Source organism: Manis pentadactyla, chromosome 11 (genome assembly GCF_030020395.1).
Source record: "Manis pentadactyla isolate mManPen7 chromosome 11, mManPen7.hap1, whole genome shotgun sequence".
Taxonomy (NCBI): Eukaryota; Metazoa; Chordata; class Mammalia; order Pholidota; family Manidae; genus Manis; species Manis pentadactyla.
The window spans coordinates 43,826,190-43,843,232 of record NC_080029.1 but is presented as its reverse complement, the minus strand read 5'-3'; the positions used below and the strand labels follow the sequence as shown (position 1 = coordinate 43,843,232).

At 37.5% G+C, this 17,043-nt stretch overlaps 1 protein-coding gene across 6 annotated transcripts in view; it reads left to right on the top strand.

Annotated features, from left to right (window-relative positions):
• Positions 1-16,384, top strand: part of TMEM260 (transmembrane protein 260) — a 76,631-nt gene extending 60,247 nt beyond the window's left edge. For 4 of the 6 annotated variants that reach the window (XM_036918631.2, XM_036918621.2, XM_036918651.2 and 1 more), the window contains 6 exons: positions 873-1,021; positions 8,616-8,792; positions 10,187-10,240; positions 11,770-11,860; positions 14,845-14,976; positions 15,753-16,384. In XM_036918631.2, coding sequence (XP_036774526.1) covers positions 873-1,021; positions 8,616-8,792; positions 10,187-10,240; positions 11,770-11,860; positions 14,845-14,976; positions 15,753-16,007 — 858 coding nt within the window. In that variant the 3' untranslated portion in view covers positions 16,008-16,384. The remainder of the gene's footprint in view (positions 1-872; positions 1,022-8,615; positions 8,793-10,186; positions 10,241-11,769; positions 11,861-14,844; positions 14,977-15,752) is intronic. The other 2 variants (XM_036918642.2, XM_057488426.1) reach the window with 2 other exon arrangements.
• Positions 16,385-17,043: the final 659 nt, after the last annotated feature.

Genomic DNA, 17,043 nt, shown 5'->3' with positions numbered 1-17,043 from the left:
TCTCTAAAAAAGGGAATCTGTACATATACATGCATAGAAAAGTATTAATAAGTATAAATTTAACAAAAATTATTTTTCCTGATATTAGTGATATATTTTAATAAAAAAACATGTAAGGCTATGTAATTAATTTTGAGATGCTAATAAATTCAGGTAATTTAGCCTAAAAGGTTTTTATCTATGAGGCCTATTATTATCGTATGATTGAGTTTCTCAAGGGCAGAAATTTTATCTTCCTCATTATAGATGAGCAATGCTTTCTTATTTTGAGTGAATGAATGAAAGAATGGAGTAATAACACATCTCCATATTTTGCCTAAATTCTGTAATCTGGCCATCAAAGACATTTCAACTTCAACAAACATAATTTGACAACTGTTCTATGCCAGGCATTCTGCTAGGCACAGAAGCACAAAGGTGAAAAGATACAGTCCCTTCCCTCTGGGAGCCTGCAGTCTAATGGGGATTAGGGTAAGAGCTATGGTAGAGTAGGTGCCGACTATTGTAGGGGCATATCATTCTGCCTTGGAAACTGGGGCAGACATCATAGAGGAAGTGGTATGAAACTTGCTCTGAAAGTCGAGTACACATTCTCTAGGTGTAAGAATGGGGGAAGGTCACTCTGGGTAGTCTGTCAAATGCATGGATGTGAAATGAAGCAAGGCGCTGTTGTTACCCACGATAGAGCTTCAGGAATGAAACCCAGGGTCATCAGAAGAGTAGTCATACTTCAGCTGTGCTTGTGTTTTCCAGTTATGATTATATTTAGTAAGTATATCCACATGTTAGGACTTCTTCATTATACTTGATTAACTTGATTCATTTTTAGAAATGCATTAATAATGTGGCATGGTATGTTATTTTTCTGATAGATGATGACTTATGAGTGGTATTTACCCAAGATGGCAAAGCATTTACCAGGTGTCAACTTTCCTGGAAACCGGTGGAATCCTGTGGAAGGAATATTACCTAGTGGAATGGTCACATTTAATCTTTATCATTTTCTTGAAGTAAATAAACAGTAAGCATTCTTTTCATATAATAGCTTTTCTAAAATCTTAAGCTTTTCTAAAATTGTTTATGTAGCAGCTGTGCCTCATCCAAAGACCAATTTTCTACACCTATTTCCCTGCCACCGGTGAGATTATCTTTGTAATTAAATTGAATATCTGTGCATAAATGAGGGCAGGCAGAAATAAATGTTATTGTTCTGGGTAAAGGAAAAATAAAGACAGATTAGCAAGAATAGCAAATGAGATCTTAGTACAATTCAGAGACATTGGAAATGTGCCTGCCTACTTGAAGTCATTGCAGGTGGATCACAAGCAATTATAGTTTCGCCCCGATCAATGCTCTTGCCCCCTTTTAAGTATAAAGCAAGTGTTTTCCAGGAATAATCACTATATAAAAATAGTTTAAAGATTTTTTTTATAAAGGATAAGGCATTTTTATAAATAAGAAAAATACCTACAGTTATGCTGGCTGAGATAACATGTAAGAATTGTGAATTCTATACTTACAAACACAAAATTATTCATAGTTGAGGTCAAGAATAAATAGTATCTTCAGTGGTATAGTGTTGAGCATTTCTCCTGTCCATGAAATGCTTGAGATTGTGAAGAAATCCCAAGAATGTGAAGAAGAAAACCTTATTTCACAATTTCTATTCTTATATAAAAGGAACTTCAGAAATTCTTTGTGAACTCCAAAGTTAAATTATCCTTGATTAAGAATATAATAATGTGATACTTTTGGTGTTCAGAGCCTGACATTTACTGTGGCTCATGAAGTACTATGAAGCAATGGATATAAATGTGCTGTGAGAGTAATATTTAATTGTTCTAGTCTGAAATAAAACATTAAGACTCATTACCATCCCCAAACAGGCATTTTTGTGAATTTTTATTTAAATGTATTTTTTTATTTAAATGTGTACACCATTAAATGTATTCTATTCCCAAAATTCAACCCCAACCATGTGTATCAAACATTTATAAATGTGCTGTTCCAGGTTGTATTAGGCCATAGCAATAGAAAGAGACTCAGTTTCAAATTCAAGTAAACCACAGTCTAGTTGTATATATATTCATAGAGATGAAGGCAACTGGCCAAATATGATAGGATAAGATCTATGCTAGCAAAGCCTCGTGAAGTGTGACACAGTAAATATTCAATGTGTCTTTACTGAATGGATGACTTAGCTGGCGGTATAAGCCAAGTGTTCTGGAAGTATGGGTGAGGAAGCAATTAATTCTGCCTGGGGCATTCATTTGGCATTTATTTAATAAATAATGGGTGTCCAAAATGCCCCAACAAATGCTTGCTGTAGATGCATGGGCAGGGCCCCACCTCTTGTTGGAGGCTTCCAGGCTAAGTAGGAATTTGCCAAATGGCTGGGAAAAGGCTGATACAAGGGAAGTGCATGTGCAAAGTCATGGAAAGGGCCTGCTGAGCTCTGGGAAAGTGGGTCGCCCAGTATGTTTGGAGCTCAGGGCTTAGAGAGCTAGGTGACAGATAGAGTATGCAGGGATGGTGGGACCCAGATCATGAAGGGCCTTATCCTATAGTCATGGATGAAGCATGTCCTCATCATGGAAATATTGCATGCTCCTTGTGGAAACTCTATAGACAGTACAGACAAGTGTCAAGAAGAGAATCAGTGTCATCTGTCTTTCAATATATCCATTGATGACATTTTGGCAACTTTTGGAATTCCATTCATTTTTAACAATTATTTATTTATATGCATACATTTACATACTCTCACAGTCCCACTATACTAGCTAGGATAATACTTAGTTTCCTGTCCAGATTTTTTCTACCTAAAAGCATATCATAAACATTTCTCCATGTACTCAAAATGTCTTCATCACTGTCATTTTTTTGACTGTTTATTATTTTCATATAAATTCATTATAACAAATATTCTAGTTTTGGGCATTTTTATTGTTCCTAGAGTTTGGCTATTACAATATAGCATAGTGATGAACATTCTGGCCAATAAATTTTTGTTAATATTTTTGACTAACCAAGGCCTCAGGATAAATATTTCTTATTGGTTGTCAGTATTTAAAATAAAGTTTTTAGTATAAAAAGTAGCATGTGTTCATTACAGAATAAGAAAATATTTTTTTTTAACTAAGAAAGGTACAGTCCTATCACTCAAGAGATAAGAAATATATCAAAAATGCATATTTTTTACAAAGTTGATAGCTTAATTTCATTGACTATCATAAAACTACTTTCTTATGTTTTACAAACTCTTTGTAAACGTTTTTAGTAGGTATTTGTAACTTAATATTAGGGGAATGGGACTACTAGTAGAAATTTAATGTGAGGTCTTAATTTTTAACTATCAAAATTATAGACTACAACAAATGCCTTGGTATATATAGTTTTCTTGTGGAAAGGATGGAAGTTTGAATTATTAGGATAGATTCTCAGAAGTTAATTACTAAGTCAAAGGCATGAACAATTGAAAAGCACTTGATTATCTTTTTCCCAAAAGCATTAGACCATCAGCATCATATAAAAGCTGTCTAAATGGATACATTTTGAAAGAAAGGGAGCTATGTTAAACACCTACTATTTTATTTTCAACATGCAGTAAAATTACCTTTTTTTGGTGTACAGTTACATGAATTTTAACACATTTGCATTTGTGTAACCACTGCAACAATCAAGATGCAGAACAGATCCACGACCCTGGAGACTCCATTATGCTGCTCCTTAGCAGTCACACTGTCTCCAAAGCCTTACCCTAGCAACCACCCATCTATTCTCCACTGCTACAGTTCTACCTTTTCCAGAATGGACAGTGGACCTATAAAGTATGTAAACTTTTACTATTGCCATTTTTCATTTGGCATAATGCTTCTGAGATCCATCCAAGTTGTTGTATCATTATTCCTTTTTGTTGCTTGGTAATATTCCATTGTGTGGGTGGAGCACAGTTTTTTTTGTTTTGTTTTGTTTTTGGTATCATTAATATGTAATCACATGAGCAACACTGTAGTTACTAGATTCCCCCCATTATCAAGTCCCCACCACATACCTCATTATAGTCACTGTGTGCATCAGTGTAGTAAGATGCTATAGTGTCACTACTTGTCTTCTCTGGCTATACTGCTTTCCCCGTGCCCCCCTCCCCTACATTATGTGTGCTAATTGTAATGCCCCTTATTCCCCTTCTCCCTCCCTTCCCACTCCCCACCCCAGTCCCTTTCCCTTTGGCAACTGTTAGTCCATTCTTGGGTTCTGTTAACCACATTTTTTTTTCCATTCACCTGTTGAAGGATATTTGGGTTGTTTTCAGTTTAAGACATTTGTGAATAGAGCTTAGAAACATTCATGTACAGGTTTGTGTGTGAACATGTTTTCATACCTAGGAGTGGGATTATTGGATTATTTGTTTTCTTACTATTGTGTTTTGAGTGTTCTTTATGTATTCCAAATATAAATCTTATGTAAAATAAGTGATTCACAAATATTTTCTCCTAGTTTATAGCTTGACTTTTTTATTCTCTTTAAAGTGTCTCTTGCAGATAAAAGTTTTTATTTGGATGAAATTAATTTTTTTTTTCTTTTATGGGTCATACTTTTTGGTGTCATATCTAAGAATGCTGCCTAATGCCAGGTCACAAAGATTCTCTCCTGTTTTCTTCTAAGACTTTAATAGTTTTATGTTTCATATTTCAGATCAATGATCCATTTTGAGTTCATCTTGCTAAGGGGGATAGGTTTAGGACAAGGCTTTGGGGGTTTTTTTGTTTGGTTGGTTTTTGGGGTTTGTTTGCCCATGAATCTCAAATTTTCCTAATATTATCTGTTGAAAACTTTATCCTTTCTTAATTGAATGGTATTATTACCTTTCTCTGTATTTACAAGAAGAACCATTTTGGAGTTTGAGATTGGTTTTAATTTGATTAGGGTTTTAATGACATATCTTGTTTTATCCTTTTGCTTTCAACCATGTGTATCATACTTAAAGTGGATTTCTTGTAGATGGCATATACTGGTTCTTGTTTTATTATCTATTCTGACAGTGGCTGTTTTTTTCATTGGTATATTTAGAACATTTGTATTTAATGTAAATACCAATATCTTTAGATGTATGTCTTGTTGCTTTCTGTTTGTTCCTTCTGTTTTTCATTCCAGTGTTTCCCCTTTCCAGCCTTCTTTTGGATAATTTTATTTTTTTAGTATTCCATTTTAAATTATTTTTGAAATTTTTTTGCTATGTCTCTTTTTTTGGTGGTTATCCTTGGGATTACAATAGGTATACTTAGGTTTTCATGGTCTCCTTAGGATAAATATTTTAATACTTGAAGTGGAAGGTAGAAAACTTACTGCTATGTGAGTCCCTTTCTCCTCCCCAGTTTTTATTATGTTGTCATACATATTATATAAAACATGTTATCACATTTTTGTTTTCAATTGTCATAATATATTTTGAATTTTAAGGGAAATCTGGTCTATTGTAACAGCTTGGTATGGTGATACCTGGTACCTAGAATTGTCATGTATATAAATGTTGAATCACTATGTTGTACACCTGAAACTAATGTAATGTAATACTGTGTGTCAACTACCCTTCAATAAAAAATAATTATCTACAAAAAAAAAAAAAAAAATAGAAATCTGGTCTAAAATACTCATACAGAAATTTACCATATCTATTGTTCTTCCTTCAAATCCTAATATTCCAAGTTTTCCTTTTGTATCATTTCCCTTTCATCTGAATATATTCCTTTAGCATTTCTTTTAAAGCAAGACTGTTAGCAGTGAACTCTTAACTTTCATTTATCTGAAAATGTCTTTATCTCACCTTCATTTTTAAGGGTTATTTCTGGATACGGAGTTCTGGGTTGATAATTCTTTTTTACCCCCAGCACTTTAAAAATGGTAATTTACATCCTTTTGACCTTCATGGTTTCTGTTGAGAAATCCGTAGTCATTCAAATCATTGTTTCCCTGTGTGAAATGTGTTGTTTTCCTCTGGCTACTTCCAAGATTGATTGTCTTTAGTTTTCAGCAGTTTGATGAAGATTATATCTGGACATGGATTTCTTTGACTTTAACCTGTTTGGGATTCATGGAGTTTCTTGAATCTAAGATTGTGTCTTTCACAAAATTTGGAAGCTTTGCAGGCATCATTTCTTTAAATATTTTTTCTGCTTCACATTCTTTCCCTTCTTCTAGGGTTCTGGTGATAGGCAATGTTACATCTTTTGATATTGTCCAACAGGTGCCTGAGAATCTCTATTTTCTTCAATCTTTTTTGTTTTTGTTTAAATTGTATCATTTCTCTTGATCTGTCTTCAGATTTACTAACATATACAACACTCTGTCTTCAAACTTATATGCAACCTATCCAGTGAATTTTTAATTTAAATCATAGTATTTTTCAGGTATATAATTTCCATTTGATTCCTTTTTATATCTTCTATGTCTCTGTTGAGATTTTCTATTTTTCCATTCATTTCAAAAGTATTTGCCCTCATTTCTTGGTGTACATGGTTATAATAGCTATTTAAAAGTCTTTGACAATCCTTAGCATCCATGTCATCTTGAATTTGACATCCATTGATTGGATTTCCTGTTGTGAGTTGAGACTTTACTCTTATGTTGAATAATTATGGATTGTATCCTGGCATTTTGAATATTTGGGTCTTATTTAAATCCAAAGGAGAATGTTGATTTTGTTTGTTTAGCAGACCATCAGCCAGGTTAATCTCAGGCTACAAGTTCTGACCTGCTTTCTGTGAACTTAGTTCTAATGTCAGTTCTGTGTTCAAAGCAGTGGCAGTGCTATCTGCATCAGTTCCTGTGTGTGCTATCCAGCCTGGGACCTGTGTGGGTGGTGGTCATTTCTCAAGCTCTCTTTAGGGTCAGATCCATGCATGCTGAACTCAGAGATAAGCCAGGAGTTCATACACAACTTCATGGGATTGCTCTTGATCTCTCTCTTTTCTGTGTTCACACCAATACTTTCTAGCCCCCTGGAACCTTCCTTCCTGGCTCTCTGGCCAGAAAGTTCAGGCTTTCGTTTCCCTGTTCTGCTATGCAATTCCTGTGACTGTATCTACATCTGGGGCCAGGCTTCTAGAGAAAAGAGAGAGGCAAAGTGCAGTGGGAATTTGCCCCTGACTCTTGGATCACAGCTCCTTTGAACAGGGAGAGAAGTGTTCCCCATCTTCAGGATTGTAGGAACCTGTCCAGCTGCCACTGCCATCTCTGCACTGCTGGTGCTGCTGGCTCAGTGGCTCGCATGGGGTTGCCTGGGGCTTGGGAAGGAGAAAAGAAAAAATACAGGGGATTCCCTCTGTTTCGTTAAACCCTTACAAATTCCCTGTCCTGCTCCTTGGACTAGAAAAAAGGTGCTTTCCTTGGGGCTCTTTCTGTCCTTACTTGGTATGTGCTTCTGGGTTTCAGGCTCCCTTTGAGTCTAGGCTCGGCAACCTTGCAAGGGCAAAATGGTCAACTCACCACAGATTTGGTGGGACTCAGAATTATTGTCTCTTTCCCCACTGTTATTTCTACCATTTAGTTCTCAAACTCCTCAGATAACTGTAACATGTATTCCACCCAGAAGGAATAGTTGTGTGCAGTACGAGAGACAGTGGAGTGTGCTTGCTCCATCTTCCCCACGACTGGAGCTCTGCTATGTTTTAACACCATGCTTTATATCAGATATTCATTTAATCTTTAATAGCTCTAGAAAAGATATACCCATTTCACAGATGAGGAGACTAGACACAGGTAGTTAAATTTCTCCAATATTATAGAGGTCATAAGTGGTGCAGAAAAATCTAAGCTGGAAGTATCTTCCAAGTTCATGAAGTTTTTTACTGGCAAGTAATTTCTTTTAATGTGCTTCTTTTTTTTTCTACTTAGCAATAGCTATTAAGGCGTATACCTCAAATTGAAATAGAACTGTTTAATTATAATGTTCTTGAACCAAGCTTATTTAAATCACTCCTAATTCTGATTTTTGCAGGATTTGAAACTCCTAAAAATTATTCAAATCTTCTAATTTATTCAGCAAATGTTGTGTATTAGCTATGTATCATGCTATGTAGGAATCAGAGCTCATTCAAAGATGAGCCCATCCTCAGAATGCTTCCAGGCTACTCAGACTTATAAATGCAAATATTAAATACAATACAATAATGATAAAAGAGATAAAAAATAAAGTGAACGGGAATTATGGAGAGACTACCTCTTAGGGACACAAATGAAGACATATTTCTACCTGTAAAGTAAAAAAAGGTACCCATTAATATGTATGTTTACATGTGAGACAGGTCCACAAAAGTTTTCATTGTAACAATGCTTGTCCTCAAGTGATTTCTTACAATGTTAGGAATAGGTAGGTTTTATCATTTATGTCCCAGCCCCCAAAACAGCTTTTAGACACTAATATAAACTTCAAACAGTGTATCTGGGAAAGATGTAAATAAACCAAAAATGTTTGCAAATGGTTTATTGGTAACTGAGGTTTAATGGTTTATTGGTAACAGAGGTTTAAGGTCTGAAAAATCGCCTTTCAAGAGTTATATTTATTTAATATTTAGAACTTTAACTTAAAAAAATTTTTTTTCTGTTTTCAATAGAAAAGAAACATTTGTTTGCATAGGAATTCATGAAGGTGACCCAACCTGGAAAAAGAACTATTCACTTTGGCCCTGGGGTTCTTGTGACAAATTAGTTCCTTCAGAGATTGTGTTCAACCCTAAGGAATGGATTCAACTTACAAGAAATATCTATAACTGGACTGAAGAATATGGAAGGTATGAACAGCAGTTACATTTTTCATTAGACTGTAGCAGTTTTGTGAGCCTAAGAAACTTAATTTTGAGATACCTTTTAATTTTTTGATAATTCTGTTTTATTAATATTTATTATTAATATTGCTATCTGCTGCCCACAGAATATCCTGATAGAGAATGAGAATTTGTGTCTTGTCCTCATGTTCAAAGAACAGTGGGGAGACGGATGGGGCAGCCGGGAAAGGGCGGCTGTCGCTGCTTGGGTCCTGCCATGTTGGCTGTGCAGCACCCCCACCTCTGCACCCCAGGGCGCGCTGTTGCCCACCACCTGGTGCCTCACCCCCAAAGTAGAAGATATTCGCTGACTGTCGTAGAGCTTTACAAGGCATTCCGTGGTAGTTTCCACACACATACACTTGTCATCAATACATTTTTCTTTCTTCAAGAATGGGATAACTTCTCCGTAGGGAAAATCTGGACTTGAGTGACTTTTTCTTCCCAGCTGTGTGTCATCAGCCTGGTTATGTTTTGGGCATAGTCAGTCTTCCTTGAAGCATTTCTACATAGAGTTGATTCTCTCTCATAGGGAAAATGAGTCACCACCTAAAGAAGTGTGCCTCCATTACCTGTTTTTTAAATGATGAATTATTTAAAGGTTAGATAATTTTGTATCTAATAATTATACAGATATTGAAAATATTCTTGTAATTCAAGAGCAACAGGCAAGATCACGTTAAAAATGCTGCAGAGGTTTTCTGAGTCAATGTGAGCAAACAGACCACAGGATTGCACCAGCAAGAGATGGATAAGTAAGTCTACATCAAAGCCCTCTGTGACCACCATAAGGAAAAGTTAGAAAGTAGCCTGTTCTGCAAACAGCTGATAACAGTACAAGTACTCATCACTCATTACCTCCATTCTGTCAAAATAGACACATAACAAGACATTTTAATTAAAAGAGAGAAAAACCCAGCTAATGGTTTAGCCAGTGTTCTTGGAGCAGCATCCTAGCTCCAGCAATGGTTTGGCAAACCCATAGGACTCCCCTCTCTTCAGGCTCACCCATTGCTTTGGCCCTTAGCTGTGTCCACAGAGTGACCCAGGCCTCACCTCTGCCCCATTGCCCATCTAACAGGTCTTGGGAACAACTGGCTTCCCGAATGCCTCCAGCCTCTTCCTGCTGATTCTTTGTTTGCTCCCAGGTGGGGCTGGGGCTCATTATGCAGATTAAGAGCACATATACCAAAACCTCAAATTCCTAATGATCAAACTTTTCTAGGAGAAAAGTCCCTATCAGTATTTCAAGACCCAGCCTATTTTGTCTACCTTTTAAGATGGTAAAACAAGAATTACACATCCGTAGCAGTCAATATAGCTGGCAGAAAAAATAATCTTACGTTTTCTTATGATTACAGGTTTGACCCATCTTCTTGGGAGTCTGTGGCCAATGAAGAGATGTGGCAAGCGAGGTGACTAATCTACACCTTTGTGTTTACAGTCTGTTTTTAATGTGGTAGTGAAGTAGCCTGTGGCACTTTTCACTTGGGGAGTAGGGGTGATAATAGTAACATTTATGAATAATTATTTTGTTTGAGGCATTGTGTTGAACGTTATACATGAATAGTTTCATTTTACCCTTACAGCCTATGAAGAAAACATTATTATCCCCATTTTACAAAAGAACAAACTGGGAGTAGAAAGATTACTTGTCCAAGGCCTCTTACTACTGGAACAGAATGTGAAACCCCCTTCTGTCTGACTCTGGAACATGCATAACTTCTATACTCTCCTGCCCCAGTTAAACTGAAGTAAATGTAATTGATTGAGGAGAAATTGAATGTTACCCTGGCTTCATGAGTAATGTGCTAGTTAATTTAAGCACTTATTAAGTACTTCCTAGAAGCCAGGCACTACACCAGGCAGGGAGCCACAAGTACAAATATAGCACAGTTCCCACCCACAAGGAACCTCCAGTCTAAAGGAGTAGACAGCTGTGTTAAGAGAGCTTTGTACATTGATGTGCTAGAGTCTGTACTTTCCTGTTGGTTCTGTATGGTGAAGCCTTTGACTCTTTTGGGTCTGTCACTATTTTAAAATTTTCAATCTAACACTAACAGACTTTGGCCTAACTATTAATATAAAAATCCCCAGTGATACAGATGGGGTACCAAGTACCTATGAAGTATTTCCTTCACCAAAGAAAGAAGGCCCAATTCTAGACCAAGGACTGTGCTTTGCAGTACTGAAAATTAAGTTATAGTATAAAGCATTTATATAAGTTTAAAGAGGTCTTTAAAAAAATTGTCAAGAAATACAGCTCCAAAATAACAATTACAAAAATAAATATACTCTATTTAATGCAGTAGTGTTTTTTTAAAAGTCAGAAAATGGCATATATCAAGTTACCAGCCTAGTGATAGGACAAATGCTTATTTTGAAGAATTGATCAAAGATATACTATGTATTTGCATAGTTCTTTATGGTGATTGAATGTGGGTAAGCTGGAGGGGAAGTCACATAAAGAAGAAAGTAGGTCATTATTCAGTCAGGTATTGATTTAATTGGTGTACTGAATACAATTTGGATGAGTTCATGTGGTCAAAGAGTCCGGCCACTATTGAAGAACTGGTCACACATGGTATGAGCCGCTGTGATGGTACCTTCAGGGATGTGCTGACAAACTCAGCCAGTCTCCCCCTTCCCAGCTGCCCTTGCACAACAGTATGTACATCTGGAGGGAAAATGATGCATAATAGTGGTGTTGAATATAAGCTTTTTTCTAAATGATCAGCAGCCAGAGTGAATGCAGTGTCTTGGTGAAGGAGAGGGGGATGTGGGTTCAGAGTAAGCTCTACGAATATGAGAGAAGTAAAAATAATACAATGAAGGATTTTGGATTTCCCTTACCGACGGAGAAATCAGGCAGATTTAGCTTTGAATGTCAAACTGACAGCATGAGTTTAATGAACGTTCCCACTGCTCCCCTCCCCGCTCCCAGGATGAAAACACCGTTCTTCATCTTTAACTTAGCAGAAACTGCCAGTGTGCCTTCAAATGTGAAAGCTCAACTCTACACACATGCATATAATGTACGTTATACTTTTGTATATGTAAATATATTTGGTGGGAGTGTGGGTAACGATTGGGATGGAGAAAGGGTGTATCACAGTAGAGTTTTTACTTTTTTGTCTCTAGCTTTATTTGGTGTTATAAAGCCATATAAATGGAAAAATACTCACGTGTATCACAAATAATGCTGTTGTCAGCAATATAATGCCCCCCGCAAAGATGTTCATGTCCTAATATTCAGAACCTGTGAATATATGCCCTTACATGGTAAGGAGGACTTTGGAGGTGTGATTAAGGATCTTGAGGTGGGGGGATTTTCCTGGATTATCCAAGTGGGCCCAGTATAATCACACAGGTCCTATAAGGAGGAGGAGGCAGGAGGGTCAGAGTCAGAGAAGATGTGACAAAGCAAGCAGCGGTCAGAAAGAAAGATTTGAAGGTTCTGTATGTCTGGCCTGGGAGATGGAGGAAGGGGCCACAAGTTAGAGAGGGCAGGCGCCTCTGGAAGCGGGACAGGACAGAGAGGTTCCAGCACCTCCAGGAGGGGCACAGCCCCACTGATGTTACAAAAACCTTGATTTTATACCTTTTGACTTTTAGAAGCATCAGATAATAAATTTATATTGTTTTAAGTGACTATATCTCTGATGGTTTGTTACAACAGCAATAGGAAACTAATATAATGGCTTCCCATGAAAAACATAAAGTTTGCCCTCCATGCGAAAGTCATGACCCTGACTGCACTTGAAATGAATGGGCCATGCTGGTTGAGATTTTGTGAAAAAGATGAAGGGTCTTGGAGAGTGATTTGTCTTCTAACTGTGGCCCCAGGAAGCTGAACATACCTTCAGACGAGTCAGCTGCACTGAGGCTCTTGCCCAGTCAGTCCTCTCTGATGGGAGCCGGGAGTGCAGAACAGAGGTTTGCTATAGTAGAGTTTTAACAAGCCCTTGCTTTCCTGTGATTCATAGCGCTGGGCTCTTAGACACCTTCAGACAGAGTGCTGGGGCCTGCTGTATAGGAAATGGACATCCTGGCAAAAGCCAGTGAGAACAGAGCCCAGGAGCTGTATGTATGAGCACTGAGGTATTTCTGCTTTGTTTAGGCTGCTGTGGATCTACTCAACGAGGGCATTTATTTGGTGCTAAGTCAAAATAATATGGTGAACAGTTGGTATGAGTAATTTTGCTCCTAAACTTTGTGCTATTGGTGTTCACAGAGGATTTATTGAGCAACCAGTCTATACCAAATATTGAGGTGGAGCAGGCTAGAGCAAGAGGCAGAAGATGAAGTCCGCACTTACGTTCAGTCTTCTAATTTACATTCGGTCTTCTAATTGGTCTGAGAGATTTGCAGAGGTGCTGCGGGAAGAGAGAGCTGTACACAGGGATACTCCCCTGCAGAGGACGGTGGTGAGGAAGGGAGGGGACGCTTGCAGAGGAGGGGTGTCCTGCAAGATCAGGAGGAGGCGGCCAGACAGATGGTGAGGCAGGGAAGTGAGGGGGTGGGGACAGTCCATAAGGAGGGAACCATGGGGGCGCAGGCAGAACCCTCTGAGGTGCCCCTCAAGGACAGCAAGGGATCGATCACAGGAGGCAACATGCTGGAGTTCTGTCTGGCTTTTGGGAGGCTCAGGTTCAAGGCCCGCTCTGCTGTTAATTGTCAATTATAAGTCAGGTAACCTTCAGGCTTCAGTTTTTTCTTTAAAAGAAAGGGGAGTGGGGGTGGGTTTAAGTTTCATAGATTCTCTCTCATATCCTGGTCATATCATATCCTATTAATCTCTAATACCCTGAGATTCTGTGAAAAACAAGTAGTATTTAGCTGGGAGAAATCTGAGACTTACTAGTTCATGTTCTCTTTGGTGATCTGTTCCATGGCCAGTTGTTAGGCCATTACTGAAGCTGACTCATGATTTATTATCCCTTTGGGACTGTAAGCTTTACTGCTTTCACGAACAGTGAAAGTCTGTATCCCAGTCCTTAGGTACATTCTTTGCATATGTCTCCAGATGCATGATGCTGTTTGCAAGACAAATAAGGCCAAATACTTGGCCAAATCCACCCAGCAATACTGGCTTTTTCAAGAACATATTTAGGTGTAAATGAAATTTTTGTTATTATTTAAACTGTCTGCTCAATAGCTTATACAGCACATTAAGTTGAGGTGTACTGGGGGAGCAGAGTGTATCCTTGTTACCTTTAGGAACATATTTGATAAATTGAAGACATCCCCAGTAAATAGAGTAAGTCCAGTAAGACTAATGTCACAATAACACACACGTAGAGGGGGAAATACAGTTCCACTTGATGAGAAATGACTGTCTTCTTAAGATACAGTACCTGTGGCGTAATGGGACATCCAGAAAAAGTTGATGCTGCATCAGTAACACAGTGCTCTAGGAAATGGTGTTGTGATTGTTCTGCCATCTGAAGACTATAGCAGGGAGCTCATGAGTGAGCCTCTCACTTTCTTGAGCTATTGGGAAAATGCTCATCAAGTGCTGACCTATGTTTTGAACTCCAAAACCTAAGCAGGATTTTGAAAACTTGGGCAACCTGTACAGGGTGGGTGCCTGCTTTTTGACAGGCAACATGCCATGCCCCTCACACGCGTCCCTCTTTGGAGGGGGGACTCAGGAAGACAGGCACCAGATAGAGAAAAAAGACTATAAGGAAAGATAGAGAAACACTGACTGTAATACCAAGAGAACAAGGGGGTGAGAAGTAAACTTCAGAGCTCTGACATACATGAAAGTGGGACACGACTCTTTCCTGTTTTATGGAGTGAAAGAAACTGAGGGGAAATTTGCTTTAAAAGGCAGCTTGAAGACTGACGATTGTTTAATAAATACCAAAATGACCTATCAGGCATGATTGTGGAATTTTTCCTGTGGATGCTATTTAAAAATAAGTTAGGTATGCATTTGTCTGCTCTGGAGTAGGCACTGGGGAAATAGACAATAAATTGGGCCCCTGTCCACTAAATGATGTGATGAATACAGTTCTACTTCAGAAAACACTTGTCCCATCATTGCTTGTTCTGTGTTCTCACGGAGTCATCTGGTAAACTCACGCTCCTGTGGATCCGACCCCAATTTGACAATCCCCAAGTAGGCTGTGAAATTCCCAAACAAGTAAGTATAAGGTTCCATTTGGCAGATTTGTATCTACTATTTTATTTGTTAAATATTCATGTTTTTCCTCTAGAAAACTCAATATCAAAAATTCTAACTGTCCAGTTAACACTATCTCTGATGTTGAAAAGCAAAATTCCTAATTCCTGTGGGCAAAGTTTTAATTATCAAAATTTTAATTATATGATATTGTGAAGATTTCAGTATCTCACTGTAAGGATGTCTTTTAAACGATGCCCACCTATTCGATGATAGATTTGAATTGTTTTATTGTTTTCACTGTCATTCTTAATGTAGGGAGAAATTTGTGTAAAAATAAAGTACAAGATTTAAATTCCTTCAAGTTCTTTTTTCCATGTAGTTTTCTAAAGAAAGCTATTTTTTTCTCCAACAGCTAAATTTAGAGTTTCAACCTTTCTGCCTTTTCATGAATTAAATAATAAATAGCTTTTCATGAATTAAACCTAAATCTCTTTCCTAGAACATCTTTCTGGAGGAAGAGCATTTTGTCCTGACACAGTGTGACTTAGGTTCCCTCTGTTACATCCAAAAAAACCCCAGAAGCAGTTTTAGATGAAGCACATTTGCCTCCTGCTACTGTAATAATTACAGTAACATCCTTGCATTTTCTGCATGGCCTGGCAATGATTAGATTTTTACTGTAGGTGGCTTGGATTTTTTTTTTCATGTGTTATTAATTCCTCTGTGTTTTCTGTTTTTTGAGGAAAAATGTCAGGGGATAACAATGGGATGTCAACATTTTTGCTGTTTTCCAGCTTTATAAGGAGATTGTCTATTTACAAAAGGAACACCCGGTAAACTGGCACAAGAACTATGCCATTGCCAGTGAGCGGATGCTGCGCCTTCCGGAAAGGGGTGCAGACCCTGAAGTCTTGTTATCTGAAACCATCAGACATTTCCATCTGTACACTCAGAAAGCACAGGATGATCCTCAGCGGGCTGATATTTCAGTTGCTCTAAAGCACCTAAGAAAGGAACTGCAGAGTCTGAGAAACATGAAAAATGTCTGATGCAGCAAAATGTGAAAAACCTGCCCATTGTTCAGCATCCAAAATTTTGAAGGCCAGAAGTTTTCCCCCAAGAAAAGAAACTGTATGGGAAATTGAAGACTAAGCCATCACCCAGATAAAAGGAACAAGGTACAGCAGGACTCTTCAGTGGCAGAGATGTGCCCTTTATGAAACTTAGGTTTATCCCACGGCACCACATTAGTCGTTCAATGAGAATCTTTGGGAAAATCTTCCTACGTCCACAGTCTTTCAGTCTAATGACTTTACTTGACTAGATTCTAGAAGAGAATAGACTATTTTCATACATTTTAAATATCAACCATGAATCCTTTAAGGGCCTAGATTTTAAGGACCTGTTTTGATGGTTAAATTCTTAAAACATTTCTGTTTCCCAATAATTTTTTATTTGGGAATATTTCACTTCCCAAAAAGTGAAATAATTTTTTTTAAGAGTGAATATTGTTTTTCTTCACATTAGAATGCTTTTCTTTTTTTAGTAGCTGTGGTTCTTACATAATCTCACATTTTAAGCTAACCACCAACTGGGTGATATTTGGAAAAAAGTTGGGGTTTTATTGTCTTAGATAATTCTCTGAAATCACTAAAAAATATAGCTAATGTGTTGTTTGCTTTTTTTCAATTGCATAAACTGGCAAGTAAAAAGGAGTGTGTATTTCCTTAATTAATTTTATATTTATGTTTCACTTCTATTGGGACTCATAAATCTGGGCCCAATAATTAGTAGGCTCCTGCTGCCAAAATGCAAAAAAAAAAAAAAGGCGGGGATTAGAGGGAGGGGAAGGGGGAAGTGATTCAATAAATTCATTTCTGTTACAAGCATCTTTTATACATATTACTAAAGAGAACATAGTAAGAAATGCAAATAATAGTTCTTTATTTTATTATGACAGTTAATTAATAGCAACCTGTTTTAATGAATAAAGTCACTCAGAGTTCTTCAGCACTTCCTAAGTAGAGGCCAGAATCTGTAGGGATTCTTTCCCCCCAATTGTATAGCTCCTAGACTCCAAGCAGT